Raw genomic sequence first — 18,268 nt, 5'->3', positions numbered from 1 at the left:
GCAGAAGCAGTACCTGCTCTCCCCGGGGTCCTCAAAAAACACAAGACATGACAAGTAAGAGAGACAAGGGCAGTCCCATGTGATCATGGCTCTGTGTAACACTGTGAAGGTAGTTCCATGTGATCATGGCTCTGTGTAATACTGTGAAGGTAGTCCCATGTGATCATGGCTCTGTGTAACACTGTGAAGGTAGTCCCATGTGATCATGGCTCTGTGTAACACTGTGAAGGTAGTTCCATGTGATCATAACACTGTGAAGGCAGTCCCATGTGATCATGGCTCTGTGTAATACTGTGAAGGTAGTTCCATGTGATCATGGCTCTGTGTAATACTGTGAAGGTAGTTCCATGAGGTAATGGCTCTGTGTACTACTGTGAAGGTAGTTCCATGTGATCATGGCTCTGTGTAATACTGTGAAGGTAGTTCCATGAGGTAATGGCTCTGTGTAATACTGTGAAGGTAGTTCCATGAGGTAATGGCTCTGTGTAATACTGTGAAGGTAGTTCCATGTGATCATGGCTCTGTGTAACACTGTGAAGTTAGTTCCATGTGATCATGGCTCTGTGTAATACTGTGAAGGTAGTTCCATGTGATCATGGCTCTGTGTAATACTGTGAAGGCAGTTCCATGTGATCATGGCTCTGTGTAACACTGTGAAGGTAGTTCCATGTGATCATGGCTCTGTGTAACACTGTGAAGGTAATTCCATGTGATCATGGCTCTGTGTAACACTGTGAAGGTAATTCCATGTGATCATGGCTCTGTGTAACACTGTGAAGGTAATTCCATGAGGTAATGTCTCTGCGTTGCCATGAATTTGTTTTGGACTTAGGGACTGTCCTTTTCATCACAGTAATATTGATCATAAAAACGAAACAAAAGCAGGTCAAATCTCTCTTCAACTCTCAACCAGGAAAGACTATCAATACATATTGTCGTTGTTAGTTGTGAGGGGCGGCAGGTAGCCTAGTGGTTAGAGCGTTGGACTAGTTACCGAAAGGTTGCAAGATCGAATCCCCAAGCTGTTGTTCTGCCCTTGAACAAGGTAGTTAACCCACTGTTCATAGACTGTTCCTAGGCCAGTTAACCCCCTGTTCTAAGGTCAGGATGACCCGCTGTTCCTAGGCCAGGTTAACCAACTGTTCCTAGACTGTTCCTAGTTAACCCACTGTTCTAAGGCCAGGATGACCCACTGTTCCTAGGCCAGGTTAACACACTGTTCCTAGGCCAGGTTAACCCACTGTTCCTAGGCCAGGTTAACCCACTGTTCCTAGACCAGGTTAACCCACTGTTCCTAGACCAGTTAACCCCACTGTTCCTAGACCAGTTAACCCACTGTTCCACTGTTCCTAGACCAGTTAATCCACTGTTCCTAGACCAGTTAACCCACTGTTCCTAGACCAGGTTAACCCACTGTTCCTAGACCAGTTTAACCCACTGTTCCTAGACCAGTTAACCCACTGTTCCTAGGCCAGTTAACCCACTGTTCCTAGACCAGGTTAACCCACTAGACCAGTTAACCCACTGTTCCTAGGCCAGGTTAACCCACTAGACCAGTTAACCCACTGTTCCTAGACCAGGTTAACCCACTGTTCCTAGACCAGTTAACCCACTAGACCAGTTAACCCACTGTTCCTAGACCAGTTAACCCACTAGATCAGTTAACCCACTGTTCCTAGACCAGTTAACCCACTAGACCAGTTAACCCACTGTTCCTAGACCAGTTAACCCACTAGACCAGTTAACCCACTGTTCATAGACCAGTTAACCCACTAGACCAGTTAACCCACTGTTCCTAGACCAGTTAACCCACTGTTCATAGGCCAGTTAACCCACTGTTCCTAGACCAGTTAACCCACTGTTCCACTGTTCCTAGACCAGTTAACCCACTGTTCCTAGGCCAGTTAACCCACTGTTCCTAGACCAGTTAACCCACTGTTCCTAGGCCAGTTAACCCACTAGACCAGCTAACCCACTGTTCCTAGACCAGTTAACCCACTGTTCCTAGGCCAGTTAACCCACTAGACCAGTTAACCCACTGTTCCTAGACCAGTTAACCCACTGTTCATAGGCCAGTTAACCCACTGTTCATAGGCCAGTTAACCCACTGTTCCTAGACCAGTTAACCCACAAGACCAGTTAACCCACTGTTCATAGGCCAGTTAACCCACTGTTCATAGGCCAGTTAACCCACTGTTCCTAGACCAGTTAACCCACTGTTCCTAGACCAGTTAACCCACAAGACCAGTTAACCCACTAGACCAGTTAACCCACTGTTCATAGGCCAGTTAACCCACTGTTCCTAGACCAGTTAACCCACTGTTCCTAGACCAGTTAACCCACTGTTCCTAGACCAGTTAACCCACTGTTCCTAGACCAGTTAACCCACTGTTCCTAGGCCAGTTAACCCACTGTTCCTAGACCAGTTAACCCACTGTTCCTAGACCAGTTAACCCACTGTTCCTAGACCAGTTAACCCACTGTTCCTAGACCAGTTAACCCACTGTTCCTAGGCCAGTTAACCCACTGTTCCTAGATCAGTTAACCCACTGTTCCTAGACCAGTTAACCCACTGTTCCTAGACCAGTTAACCCACTAGACCAGTTAACCCACTGTTCCTAGACCAGTTAACCCACTAGACCAGTTAACCCACTGTTCCTAGACCAGTTAACCCACTGTTCCTAGACCAGTTAACCCACTGTTCCTAGGCCAGTTAACCCACTGTTCCTAGACCAGTTAACCCACTGTTCTTAGACCAGTTAACCCACTGTTCCTAGACCAGTTAACCCACTGTTCCTAGACCAGTTAACCCACTGTTCCTAGACCAGTTAACCCACTAGACCAGCTAACCCACTGTTCCTAGACCAGCTAACCCACTGTTCCTAGGCCAGTTAACCCACTGTTCCTAGACCAGTTAACCCACTGTTCCTAGACCAGTTAACCCACTGTTCCTAGGCCAGTTAACCCACTAGACCAGCTAACCCACTGTTCCTAGACCAGTTAACCCAATGTTCCTAGGCCAGTTAACCCACTAGACCAGTTAACCCACTGTTCCTAGACCAGTTAACCCACTGTTCATAGGCCAGTTAACCCACTGTTCCTAGACCAGTTAACCCACTAGACCAGTTAACCCACTGTTCATAGGCCAGTTAACCCACTGTTCCTAGACCAGTTAACCCACTGTTCCTAGACCAGTTAACCCACAAGACCAGTTAACCCACTAGACCAGTTAACCCACTGTTCCTAGACCAGTTAACCCACTGTTCCTAGACCAGTTAACCCACTGTTCCTAGGCCAGTTAACCCACTGTTCCTAGATCAGTTAACCCACTGTTCCTAGACCAGTTAACCCACTGTTCCTAGACCAGTTAACCCACTAGACCAGTTAACCCACTGTTCCTAGACCAGTTAACCCACTAGACCAGTTAACCCACTGTTCCTAGACCAGTTAACCCACTGTTCCTAGACCAGTTAACCCACTGTTCCTAGGCCAGTTAACCCACTGTTCCTAGACCAGTTAACCCACTGTTCCTAGACCAGTTAACCCACTGTTCCTAGACCAGTTAACCCACTGTTCCTAGACCAGTTAACCCACTAGACCAGCTAACCCACTGTTCCTAGACCAGTTAACCCACTGTTCATAGGCCAGTTAACCCACTGTTCCTAGACCAGTTAACCCACTGTTCCTAGACCAGTTAACCCACTAGACCAGCTAACCCACTGTTCCTAGACCAGCTAACCCACTGTTCCTAGGCCAGTTAACCCACTGTTCCTAGACCAGTTAACCCACTAGACCAGTTAACCCACTGTTCCTAGACCAGTTAACCCACTAGACCAGTTAACCCACTAGACCAGTTAACCCACTGTTCCTAGGCCAGTTAACCTACTGTTCCTAGACCAGTTAACCCACTGTTCCTAGGCCAGTTAACCCACTGTTCCTAGGCCAGTTAACCCACTGTTCCTAGGCCAGTTAACCCACTGTTCCTAGGCCAGTTAACCCACTGTTCCTAGGCCAGTTAACCCACTGTTCCTAGACCAGTTAACCCACTGTTCCTAGACCAGTTAACCCACTGTTCCTAGACCAGTTAACCCACTGTTCCTAGACCAGTTAACCCACTGTTCCTAGACCAGTTAACCCACTGTTCCTAGACCAGTTAACCCACTGTTCCTAGACCTGTAACCCAGTCCAGCTCAACTCAGTTCAACCCAGTCCAATTCAACCCAGTCCAACCCAACTCAGTTCAACCCAGTCCAGTACGACCCAGTCCAGCCTAACTCAGTTCAACCCAGTCCAGTACAACTCAGTTCAACCCAGTCCAGCCCAACTCAGTTCAACCCAGCCCAGTTCAACCCAGCAGGACCTGACTGCCCAGCACTGCTGTCTGTGTCCCAAACGGCCCCTACTCCCTACACAGTGCACTACTTTCGACCAGGGCCAGTAGTGCACTACTTTGGACCAGGGCCAGTAGTGCACTACTTTGGACCAGGGCCAGTAGTGCACTACTTTGGACCAGGGCCAGTAGTGCACTACTTTGGACCAGGGCCAGTAGTGCACTACTTTGGACCAGGGCCAGTAGTGCACTACTTTGGACCAGGGCCAGTAGGGCACTATGGAACAGGGCCAGTAGGGCACTACTTTGGACCAGGGCCAGTAGTGCACTATGGAATAGGGCCAGTAGGGCACTACTTTGGACCAGGGCCAGTAGTGCACTACTTTGGACCAGGGCCAGTAGGGCACTACTTTGGACCAGGGCCAGTAGTGCACTACTTTGGACCAGGGCCAGTAGTGCACTACTTTGGACCAGGGACAGTAAGGCACTACTTTGGACCAGGGCCAGTAGTGCACTACTTTGGACCAGGGCCAGTAGTGCACTACTTTGGACCAGGGCCAGTAGGGCACTACTTTGGACCAGGGCCAGTAGGGCACTACTTTGGACCAGGGCCAGTAGGGCACTATGGACCAGGGCCAGTAGGGCACTACTTTGGACCAGGGCCAGTAGTGCACTACTTTGGACCAGGGCCAGTAGTGCACTACTTTGGACCAGGGCCAGTAGTGCACTACTTTGGACCAGGGCCAGTAGTGCACTACTTTGGACCAGGGCCAGTAGGGCACTATGGAACAGGGCCAGTAGGGCACTACTTTGGACCAGGGCCAGTAGTGCACTACTTTGGACCAGGGCCAGTAGGGCACTACTTTGGACCAGGGCCAGTAGGGCACTACTTTGGACCAGGGCCAGTAGTCCACTATGGAACAGGGCCAGTAGTGCACTACTTTGGACCAGGGCCAGTAGTGCACTACTTTGGACCAGGGCCAGTAGGGCACTATGGAACAGGGCCAGTAGGGCACTACTTTGGACCAGGGCCAGTAGTGCACTACTTTGGACCAGGGCCAGTAGGGCACTACTTTGGACCAGGGCCAGTAGTCCACTATGGAACAGGGCCAGTAGTGCACTACTTTGGACCAGGGCCAGTAGGGCACTATGGAACAGGGCCAGTAGGGCACTACTTTGGACCAGGGCCAGTAGTGCACTACTTTGGACCAGGGCCAGTAGGGCACTACTTTGGACCAGGGCCAGTAGTCCACTATGGAACAGGGCCAGTAGTGCACTACTTTGGACCAGGGCCAGTAGTGCACTACTTTGGACCAGGGCCAGTAGTGCACTACTTTGGACCAGGGCCAGTAGTGCACTACTTTGGACCAGGGCCAGTAGTGCACTAATTTGGACCAGGACCAGTAGTGCACTACTTTGGACCAGGGCCAGTAGTGCACTATGGAACAGGGTGCCGTTTGGGATGCATCCTCCGATCCCTGCATTTATCTGAGCTAACGACAGTGGTTTCTTCATCACAGTAATCTCACTCTAGCTGGCAACATGAATCATATTACCAATATATGTTACATGATCCTCCCTAAGGATCAGTTCTATTTTCCAAACCGTGGTACCCTCAGCCTGAACTCTCAGCTGGGCACCATCAGTGATGGATGTTATTGGAGGGTTGTTTTAGAATCAGTCGGTCAGGTTTCTATTCCTATTCCTATTAAAGATATGAAAAAACTGCTGTTTTCAATTAGGATTTTTCAAGTCTTGGCTTGGAATTTAAAGTCACACCCTGAAATTGAAAGGCAAATTGAAAGAACCTGTCATCACTAGCCCCCATTATCACCACAGACCAACTACCCTGTCATCACTAACCCCCATTATCACCACAGACCAACTACCCTGTCATCACTAACCCCCATTATCACCACAGACCAACTACTATGTCATCACCACAGACCAACTACCCTGTCATTACTAACCCCCATTATCACCACAGACCAACTACCCTGTCATCACTAACCCCCATTATCACCACAGACCAACTACTATGTCATCACCACAGACCAACTACCCTGTCATTACTAACCCCCATTATCACCACAGACCAACTACCCTGTCATCACTAACCCCCATTATCACCACAGACCAACTACCCTGTCATCACTAACCCCCATTATCACCACAGACCAACTACTATGTCATCACCACAGACCAACTAACCTGTCATTACTAACCCCCATTATCACCACAGACCAACTACCCTGTCATCACTAACTCCCATCATCACCACAGACCAACTACCCTGTCATCACTAACCCCCATTATCACCACAGACCAACTACCCTGTCATTACTAACCCCCATTATCACCACAGACCAACTACCCTGTCATCACTAACCCCCATTATCACCACAGACCAACTACCCTGTCATCACTAACCCCCATTATCACCACAGACCAACTACCCTGTCATCACTAACCCCCATTATCACCACAGACCAACCCCCTGTCATCACTAACCCCCATTATCACCACAGACCAACTACCCTATCATCACTAACCCCCATTTTCACCACATACCAACCCCTGTCATCACTAACCCCATTATCACCACAGACCAACCCCCCTGTCATCACTAACCCCATTATCACCACAGACCAACTACCCTATCATCACTAACCCCCATTATCACCACAGACCAACTACCCTGTCATCACTAACCCCCATTATCACCACAGACCAACTACCCTGTCATCACTAACCCCATTATCACCACAGACCAACTACCCTGTCATCACTAACCCCCATTATCACCACAGACCAACCCCCTGTCATCACTAACCCCCATTATCACCACAGACCAACTACCCTATCATCACTAACCCCCATTATCACCACAGACCAACTACCCTATCATCACTAACCCCCATTTTCACCACATACCAACCCCCTGTCATCACTAACCCCCATTATCACCACAGACCAACTACCCTGTCATCACTAACCCCCATTATCACCACAGACCAACTACCCTGTCATCACTAACCCCATTATCACCACAGACCAACTACCCTGTCATCACTAACCCCCATTATCACCACAGACCAACTACCCTGTCATCACTAACCCCCATTATCACCACAGACCAACTACCCTGTCATCACTAACCCCCATTATCACCACAGACCAACTACCCTGTCATCACTAACCCCCATTATCACCACAGACCCAGTTGTAATATCTGATGCTGGTGTGTTGAGGGGTGCCGGCAGCAGCCATCCACACTAACAGACACCAGACAGTAGTAGCCTATAAAATCTACTGAAGGAGAAACCTGCAGTCAATCCAATGGAAATAACGTTTCCAGCATTTTCCAGTAAGTCAGAGCTCTACAGTGCTACCATTTTGTGCTCATTGTAAAAATAAAAATAAAGAATTTTCCGTTTCTACATTATACCCTTCACAACCCTGCACCCAAAGACCTGTACGACCCTGCACCCAAAGACCTGTACGACCCTGCACCCAAAGACCTGTACGACCCTGCACCCAAAAACCTGTACGACCCGGGACCAAAAGACCTGTACGACCCGGGACCCAAAGAATGGTACGACCCGGGACCCAAAGACCTGTACGACCCGGGACCCAAAGACCTGAAAGACCCGGGACCCAAAAACCTGTACGACCCGGGACCCAAAGACCTGAAAGACCCGGGACCCAAAGACCTGTACGACCCGGGACCCAAAGACCTGTACGACCCGGGACCCAAAGAATGGTACGACCCGGGACCCAAAGAATGGTACGACCCGGGACCAAAAGACCTGTACGACCCTGCACCCAAAGACCTGTACGACCCGGGACCAAAAGACCTGTACGACCCGGGACCCAAAGACCTGTACGACCCGGGACCCAAAGAATGGTACGACCCGGGACCCAAAGACCTGTACGACCCGGGACCCAAAGACCTGAAAGACCCGGGACCCAAAGACCTGAAAGACCTGGGACCCAAAAACCTGTACGACCCGGGACCCAAAGACCTGAAAGACCCGGGACCCAAAGACCTGTACGACCCAAAGACCTGTACGACCCGGGACCCAAAGAATGGTACGACCCGGGACCAAAAGACCTGTACGACCCTGCACCCAAAGACCTGTACGACCCGGGACCCAAAGACCTGTACGACCCGGGACCCAAAGACCTGTACGACCCGGGACCAAAAGACCTGTACGACCCGGGACCCAAAGACCTGTACGACCCGGGACCCAAAGACCTGTACGACCCGGGACCCAAAGACCTGTACGACCCGGGACCCAAAGACCTGTACGACCCAGGACCCAAAGACCTTTTTACAGGTACTATGGAGTTGACCACAATCATTGCTGATTCTAAAGATGGGGTTTGAACCTCAGTTCCTGGAGGGACCGCGTGTCTGCTGGTTTCTGTGATTTCAATTTAATTGGTATCAAATGAAGACCTAGTCAACCAGGTGAGGGGAGTTCCTAACTAATCAATGAAGACAACCAGGTGAGGGGAGTTCCTAACTAATCAATGAAGACAACCAGGTGAGGGGAGTTCCTAACTAATCAATGAAGACAACCAGGTGAGGGGAGTTCCTAACTAAATCAATGAAGACCTAGACAACCAGGTGAGGGGAGTTCCTAACTAATCAATGAAGACAACCAGGTGAGGGGAGTTCCTAACTAATCAATGAAGACAACCAGGTGAGGGGAGTTCCTAACTAATCAATGAAGACCTAGACAACCAGGTGAGGGGAGTTCCTAACTAATCAATGAAGACAACCAGGTGAGGGGAGTTCCTAACTAAATCAATGAAGACAACCAGGTGAGGGGAGTTCCTAACTAATCAATGAAGACCTAGACAACCAGGTGAGGGGAGTTCCTAACTAATCAATGAAGACAACCAGGTGAGGGGAGTTCCTAACTAATCAATGAAGACAACCAGGCGAGGGGAGTTCCTAACTAAATCAATGAAGACAACCAGGTGAGGGGAGTTCCTAACTAACCAATGAAGACCAAGACAACTAGGTGAGGGGAGTTCCTAACAAATCAATGAAGACCTAGACAACCAGGTGAGGGGAGTTCCTAACTAATCAATGAAGACCTAGACAACCAGGTGAGGGGAGTTCCTAACAAATCAATGAAGACCAAGACAACTAGGTGAGGGGAGTTCCTAACAAATCAATGAAGACCTAGACAACCAGGTGAGGGGAGTGCCTAACTAATCAATGAAGACCTAGACAACCAGGTGAGGGGAGTTCCTAACTAATCAATGAAGACCTAGACAACCAGGTGAGGGGAGTTCCTAACTAATCAATGAAGACAACCAGGTGAGGGGAGTTCCTAACTAATCAATGAAGACAACCAGGTGAGGGGAGTTCCTAACTAATCAATGAAGACAACCAGGTGAGGGGAGTTCCTAACTAATCAATGAAGACAACCAGGTGAGGGGAGTTCCTAACTAATCAATGAAGACAACCAGGCGAGGGGAGTTCCTAACTAAATCAATGAAGACAACCAGGTGAGGGGAGTTCCTAACTAATCAATGAAGACAACCATGTGAGGGGAGTTCCTAACTAACCAATGAAGACAACCAGGTGAGGGGAGTTCCTAACTAATCAATGAAGACAAGCAGGTGAGGGGAGTTCCTAACTAAATCAATGAAGACAACCAGGTGAGGGGAGTTTCTAACTAATCAATGAAGACAACCAGGTGAGGGGAGTTCCTAACTAAATCAATGAAGACAACCAGGTGAGGGGAGTTCCTAACTAATCAATGAAGACAACCAGGTGAGGGGAGTTCCTAACTAATCAATGAAGACAACCAGGTGAGGGGAGTTCCTAACTAATCAATGAAGACAACCAGGTGAGGGGAGTTCCTAACTAATCAATGAAGACAACCAGGTGAGGGGAGTTCCTAACTAATCAATGAAGACAACCAGGTGAGGGGAGTTCCTAACTAAATCAATGAAGACAACCAGGTGAGGGGAGTTCCTAACTAATCAATGAAGACCTAGACAACCAGGTGAGGGGAGTTCCTAACTAATCAATGAAGACAACCAGGTGAGGGGAGTTCCTAACTAATCAATGAAGACAACCAGGTGAGGGGAGTTCCTAACTAATCAATGAAGACAACCAGGTGAGGGGAGTTCCTAACTAATCAATGAAGACAACCAGGTGAGGGGAGTTCCTAACTAATCAATGAAGACCTAGACAACCAGGTGAGGGGAGTTCCTAACTAATCAATGAAGACAGCCAGGTGAGGGGAGTTCCTAACTAAGCAATGAAGACAACCAGGTGAGGGGAGTTCCTAACTAATCAATGAAGACAACCAGGTGAGGGGAGTTCCTAACTAATCAATGAAGACCAAGACAACCAGGTGAGGGGAGTTCCTAACTAATCAATGAAGACAAGCAGGTGAGGGGAGTTCCTAACTAAATCAATGAAGACAACCAGGTGAGGGGAGTTTCTAACTAATCAATGAAGACAACCAGGTGAGGGGAGTTCCTAACTAAATCAATGAAGACAACCAGGTGAGGGGAGTTCCTAACTAATCAATGAAGACAACCAGGTGAGGGGAGTTCCTAACTAATCAATGAAGACAACCAGGTGAGGGGAGTTCCTAACTAATCAATGAAGACAACCAGGTGAGGGGAGTTCCTAACTAATCAATGAAGACAACCAGGTGAGGGGAGTTCCTAACTAATCAATGAAGACAACCAGGTGAGGGGAGTTCCTAACTAAATCAATGAAGACAACCAGGTGAGGGGAGTTCCTAACTAATCAATGAAGACCTAGACAACCAGGTGAGGGAGTTCCTAACTAATCAATGAAGACAACCAGGTGAGGGGAGTTCCTAACTAATCAATGAAGACAACCAGGTGAGGGGAGTTCCTAACTAATCAATGAAGACAACCAGGTGAGGGGAGTTCCTAACTAATCAATGAAGACAACCAGGTGAGGGGAGTTCCTAACTAATCAATGAAGACAACCAGGTGAGGGGAGTTCCTAACTAATCAATGAAGACAACCAGGTGAGGGGAGTTCCTAACTAAATCAATGAAGACAACCAGGTGAGGGGAGTTCCTAACTAATCAATGAAGACCTAGACAACCAGGTGAGGGGAGTTCCTAACTAATCAATGAAGACAACCAGGTGAGGGGAGTTCCTAACTAATAAATGAAGACAACCAGGTGAGGGGAGTTCCTAACTAATCAATGAAGACAACCAGGTGAGGGGAGTTCCTAACTAATCAATGAAGACCAAGACAACCAGGTGAGGGGAGTTCCTAACTAATCAATGAAGACAACAAGGTGAGGGGAGTTCCTAACTAATCAATGAAGACCTACACAACCAGGTGAGGGGAGTTCCTAACTAATCAATGAAGACAACCAGGTGAGGGGAGTTCCTAACTAATCAATGAAGACCTACACAACCAGGTGAGGGGAGTTCCTAACTAATCAATGAAGACAACCAGGTGAGGGGAGTTCCTAACTAATCAATGAAGACAACCAGGCGAGGGGAGTTCCTAACTAATCAATGAAGACAACCAGGTGATGGGAGTTCCTAACTAATCAATGAAGACCTAGACAACCAGGTGAGGGGAGTTCCTAACTAATCAATGAAGACAACCAGGTGAGGGGAGTTCCTAACTAATCAATGAAGACAACCAGGTGAGGGGAGTTCCTAACTAATCAATGAAGACAACCAGCTGAGGGGAGTTCCTAACTAATCAATGAAGACCTAGACAACCAGGTGAGGGGAGTTCCTAACTAATCAATGAAGACCAAGACAACCAGCTGAGGGGAGTTCCTAACTAATCAATGAAGACCTAGACAACCAGGTGAGGGGAGTTCCTAACTAATCAATGAAGACAACCAGGTGAGGGGAGTTCCTAACTAATCAATGAAGACCAAGACAACCAGGTGAGGGGAGTTCCTAACTAATCAATGAAGACCTAGACAACCAGGTGAGGGGAGTTCCTAACTAATCAATGAAGACCAAGACAACCAGGTGAGGGGAGTTCCTAACTAATCAATGAAGACCTAGACAACCAGGTGAGGGGAGTTCCTAACTAATCAATGAAGACAACCAGGTGAGGGGAGTTCCTAACGAATCAATGAAGACAACCAGGTGAGGGGAGTTCCTAACTAAATCAATGAAGACAACCAGGTGAGGGGAGTTCCTAACTAATCAATGAAGACAACCAGGTGAGGGGAGTTCCTAACTAATCAATGAAGACAACCAGGTGAGGGGAGTTCCTAACTAATCAATGAAGACCTAGACAACCAGGTGAGGGGAGTTCCTAACTAATCAATGAAGACAACCAGGTGAGGGGAGTTCCTAACTAATCAATGAAGACCTAGACAACCAGGTGAGGGGAGTTCCTAACTAATCAGTGAAGACCTAGTCAACCAGGTGAGGGGAGTTCCTAACTAAATCAATGAAGACAACCAGGTGAGGGGAGTTCCTAACTAATCAATGAAGACAACCAGCTGAGGGGAGTTCCTAACTAATCAATGAAGACCTAGACAACCAGGTGAGGGGAGTTCCTAACTAATCAATGAAGACCAAGACAACCAGCTGAGGGGAGTTCCTAACTAATCAATGAAGACCTAGACAACCAGGTGAGGGGAGTTCCTAACTAATCAATGAAGACAACCAGGTGAGGGGAGTTCCTAACTAATCAATGAAGACCAAGACAACCAGGTGAGGGGAGTTCCTAACTAATCAATGAAGACCTAGACAACCAGGTGAGGGGAGTTCCTAACTAATCAATGAAGACCAAGACAACAAGGTGAGGGGAGTTCCTAACTAATCAATGAAGACCTAGACAACCAGGTGAGGGGAGTTCCTAACTAATCAATGAAGACAACCAGGTGAGGGGAGTTCCTAACTAATCAATGAAGACAACCAGGTGAGGGGAGTTCCTAACTAATCAATGAAGACAACCAGGTGAGGGGAGTTCCTAACTAATCAATGAAGACAACCAGGTGAGGGGAGTTCCTAACTAATCAATGAAGACAACCAGGTGAGGGGAGTTCCTAACTAATCAATGAAGACAACCAGGTGAGGGGAGTTCCTAACTAATCAATGAAGACAACCAGGTGAGGGGAGTTCCTAACTAATCAATGAAGACCTAGACAACCAGGTGAGGGGAGTTCCTAACTAATCAATGAAGACCTAGTCAACCAGGTGAGGGGAGTTCCTAACTAATCAATGAAGACAACCAGGTGAGGGGAGTTCCTAACTAATCAATGAAGACCAAGACAACCAGGTGAGGGGAGTTCCTAACTAATCAATGAAGACCTAGACAACCAGGTGAGGGGAGTTCCTAACTAATCAATGAAGACCTAGACAACCAGGTGAGGGGAGTTCCTAACTAATCAATGAAGACAACCAGGTGAGGGGAGTTCCTAACTAATCAATGAAGACAACCAGGTGAGGGGAGTTCCTAACTAAATCAATGAAGACAACCAGGTGAGGGGAGTTCCTAACTAATCAATGAAGACAACCAGGTGAGGGGAGTTCCTAACTAATCAATGAAGACAACCAGGTGAGGGGAGTTCCTAACTAATCAATGAAGACAACCAGGTGAGGGGAGTTCCTAACTAATCAATGAAGACCTAGACAACCAGGTGAGGGGAGTTTGTAACTAATCAATGAAGACAACCAGGTGAGGGGAGTTCCTAACTAATCAATGAAGACCTAGACAACCAGGTGAGGGGAGTTCCTAACTAATCAATGAAGACCTAGTCAACCAGGTGAGGGGAGTTCCTAACTAAATCAATGAAGACAACCAGGTGAGGGGAGTTCCTAACTAATCAATGAAGACAACCAGGTGAGGGGAGTTCCTAACTAATCAATGAAGACAACCAGGTGAGGGGAGTTCCTAACTAATCAATGAAGACAACCAGGTGAGGGGAGTTCCTAACTAATCAATGAAGACAACCAGGTGAGGGAGTTCCTAACTAATCAATGAAGACAACCAGGTGAGGGGAGTTCCTAACTAATCAATGAAGACAACCAGGTGAGGGGAGTTCCTAACTAATCAATGAAGACAACCAGGTGAGGGGAGTTCCTAACTAATCAATGAAGACAACCAGGTGAGGGGAGTTCCTAACTAATCAATGAAGACAACCAGGTGAGGGGAGTTCCTAACTAATCAATGAAGACAAGCAGGTGAGGGGAGTTCCTAACTAAATCAATGAAGACAACCAGGTGAGGGGAGTTTCTAACTAATCAATGAAGACAACCAGGTGAGGGGAGTTCCTAACTAAATCAATGAAGACAACCAGGTGAGGGGAGTTCCTAACTAATCAATGAAGACAACCAGGTGAGGGGAGTTCCTAACTAATCAATGAAGACAACCAGGTGAGGGGAGTTCCTAACTAATCAATGAAGACAACCAGGTGAGGGGAGTTCCTAACTAATCAATTAAGACAACCAGCTGAGGGGAGTTCCTAACTAATCAATGAAGACAACCAGGTGAGGGGAGTTCCTAACTAATCAATGAAGACAACCAGGTGAGGGGAGTTCCTAACTAATCAATGAAGACCTAGACAACCAGGTGAGGGGAGTTCCTAACTAATCAATGAAGACAACCAGCTGAGGGGAGTTCCTAACTAATCAATGAAGACAACCAGGTGAGGGGAGTTCCTAACTAATCAATGAAGACAACCAGGTGAGGGGAGTTCCTAACTAATCAATGAAGACAACCAGGTGAGGGGAGTTCCTAACTAATCAATGAAGACCTAGACAACCAGGTGAGGGGAGTTCCTAACTAATCAATGAAGACAACCAGGTGAGGGGAGTTCCTAACTAAATCAATGAAGACAACCAGGTGAGGGGAGTTCCTAACTAATCAATGAAGACCTAGACAACCAGGTGAGGGGAGTTCCTAACTAATCAATGAAGACAACCAGCTGAGGGGAGTTCCTAACTAATCAATGAAGACAACCAGGTGAGGGGAGTTCCTAACTAATCAATGAAGACAACCAGGTGAGGGGAGTTCCTAACTAATCAATGAAGACAACCAGGTGAGGGGAGTTCCTAACTAATCAATCAAGTACAAAAGAGAAGCAAAAACGTTTAGACACTCGGTCCTCCGGGAATTGAGCTTGTCAATTGACAGGACAATAATCTAGATATAATCCCAGGAACTCCCACTACGCACTCTTTGTTGTGTTTGAGCACCAGGTGGTCCGACTCAAAGTAATACACATCTGGTTCCTCTTCGTCCTCCACCTGCTTCTCCTCCTCCTCCTGCTGCTGCTGGCTTCCTCCTACCGGAACCTCCTTACTGGCTGCCCGGACCCCTTCTCGGAGCTCCCCGTAGTCCCGACCGTCCCCTACTACCCTGTCGTCCCCACCGGCTCCCTGCTCCATGGGAACCGACAGAAGAGATGGGAGAGACCCTCCTCTGGCCTGGCTGCTGGAGGGACCTGAAGAAGGGGTAGAAGTAGCCAGATCCAGCCTCCGACAGGCCCCCTCTCTCAGAGGGCCGTTGTCCCGAAGAGGGTCTCTGGGAGGGGAGCAGGGTTTGGGGGACGAGGGGGCCCCAGCTCTCCGGGGCGAAGTCCTCAGGGTGTATTGGTGTTCGTGGGGTTGGGTGAAAGACGGGGGCGAAGTGCCGGAAACAGAAGGGGTCTCTGAGGGGGTCTGGGGGGCTAGCAAAGGCATGGTGGATTCTCCTGAGTTGTTGATGTTGTTGTTTGGGATGTTGTGGTTTACGTTGATGATACTGATGGCAACAGCATCCTGCACCAGTGGCCAACCATTACTTCTCCCGTTGGTACTCTCCTCCTCCTCCTCTTCCTCCTCCTCCTCGGTCGCTGTCACTTCCTCCTCCTGACACACCGAGTCCCCCACTACATCCAACTCCACTTCCTCCTCCCTGACTGACAGATGTGGGGTGGAGGAGTCCTCTTCAAAGGAGGCCAGAGGAGGAGCAGAATACTCCCCAGAGTCCCTAACCTCCTCCTCCTGCACAGGATCACAGTTTCTACAAGGCACTATGGGGTCTGGGGGCGAGGGGCAGGGCGCCCCCATCTGGCTGCCGTTCAGCAGTGTGAGACTGGGACCTGGGCAGCTGGTGTTAACGGCAGTGCTGGCACCCGGGGGGATTGTCTGAGCGTCAAAGCTACTGCTGGTCTGTCCCAGCCCAGTAGAGGATTTATGGGAGTTCGAGTTCTGGGGCGGAACAGAGGAATTATGGGAAATGGAGTTCAGGGGCTGCTGAGCATGGCCGTCGCTCTCAATATGGCCGCCGCTGTCCTCCTCCTCCTCCTCCTCCTCACCTTCCTCTTTGTTGACGTTCTGTGGAGAAGAGGAAGAGGGTGCGGTGCAGATTAGGTTGAGCGGGTCACCCTCTTCCCTGTTCTCCTTGACAGTCGCTGGGGGGGTGCAGGAGGATGGGGGGGTGCAGGAGGATGGGGGGATGCAGGAGGATGGGGGGATGTCAGGTTTGGCGGGTGCAGAAGAGGGGTCGTCCTCGGGGACCTGCGACTCCCCGTGACGGGAACACCGTTTGGCCCTTTTGAGGAGCAGAGAAGCATCTCTCCCACCAGCCCCCGACGTCTCCTTCCCCCTCCCCTCACAGTTCTCAGCCTGGTCCAAACCCCCACACCCATCACTCTCTCTCTCTGAGCAGGACAGTCCCCTCTTCCTGGGGCTCGGCCATGTCTCCCTGTCCACTGAGGAGGCCTTGTGGTGGGTTACCTTTCCCTGGTGACCCCCAGGCTTCTCTGAGCTCCCAGCCTGGGCGTCCTGTCTCTTCTTGGGGGAGCGAGGAGCCCTGCTGCTGGGGAGCGGTGACCCCTGAACCTCCTCCGGCTGGGCGATACTGCGGTTCCTGAGGGTTCGGCCACAGAAGTTCTCGTCCAATCCATTGAGCCCGACCGATGACCTTGTGACGCGTGAGGAACGTGACGTGGCCATGCTACGGAGGGGGACTACTGACGTCTCATTGTGCTGCTCAGTCACCTGCTGCAGAATGGGGTACCTGGAGGAGACAGAGGGGTTATAAGGCTTTGTAAAGCGAGGATACATTTGGCTTCATAAAGGCTTCATAAGGGATACATTAGGCTTCATAAGGGATACATTAGGCTTCATAAGGGATACATTAGGCTTCATAAAGGCTACATTAGGCTTCATAAGGGATACATAAGGCTTCATAAGGGATACATTAGGCTTCATAAGGGATACATTAGGCTTCATAAGGGATACATTAGGCTTCATAAGGGATACATAAGGCTTCATAAGGGATACATTAGGCTTCATAAAGGCTACATTAGGCTTCATAATGGATACATTAGGCTTCATAAGGGATACATTAGGCTTCATAAGGGATACATAAGGCTTCATAAAGGCTACATTAGGCTTCATAAGGGATACATTAGGCTTCATAAGAGATACATTAGGCTTCATAAGGGATACATTAGGCTTCATAAGGGATACATTAGGCTTCATAAGGGATACATAAGGCTTCATAAAGACTACATTAGGCTTCATAAGGGATACATTAGGCTTCATAAGGGATACATTAAGCTTCATAAAGGCTACATTAGGCTTCATAAGGGATACATAAGGCTTCACATTATTCACCTGAGCTTAAGTCGTACAGGAAACTGACTTAAGAGACTAGCATCTTCATAAGCAAAACACACAACACCTCTTGTAGGGAAATCCTGCTTCTATGTCGACAATGAGGCTAATGAACCAATCAGACTGAGTGTTGGGAAATTCTGCCGGGCTGACCGGATCTTTCATCTAGTGCTGGATCAAAAAGAACGGCTGGACTTTTCAAAACATCAGCCCGGCTTTGATGCTCCGGCTGTGTTGTTCTGTGTCGGTCTGTGGATTGAAGGAGACTGCAGTACAAGTCTCCGTCACAAATGGCACCCTATTCCCTATGTAGGGCCATCTTTTACAATT

General features: G+C 48.6%; 1 protein-coding gene across 1 annotated transcript in view; it reads right to left on the bottom strand.

Moving 5' to 3' along the window:
• Window positions 1-18,268, bottom strand: part of zzz3 (zinc finger, ZZ-type containing 3) — a 73,536-nt gene that overhangs the window by 32,557 nt on the left and 22,711 nt on the right. Inside the window, exon 2 of the mRNA XM_065013830.1 lies at window positions 15,510-17,336. Coding sequence (XP_064869902.1) covers window positions 15,510-17,272 — 1,763 coding nt within the window. The 5' untranslated portion in view covers window positions 17,273-17,336. The remainder of the gene's footprint in view (window positions 1-15,509; window positions 17,337-18,268) is intronic.

The sequence above is a fragment of the Oncorhynchus nerka genome, linkage group LG9b (genome assembly GCF_034236695.1).
Source record: "Oncorhynchus nerka isolate Pitt River linkage group LG9b, Oner_Uvic_2.0, whole genome shotgun sequence".
Classification (NCBI taxonomy): Eukaryota; Metazoa; Chordata; class Actinopteri; order Salmoniformes; family Salmonidae; genus Oncorhynchus; species Oncorhynchus nerka.
Note: the sequence above shows the minus strand (reverse complement) of the source record. Positions and strands in the feature narration are given on the sequence as shown.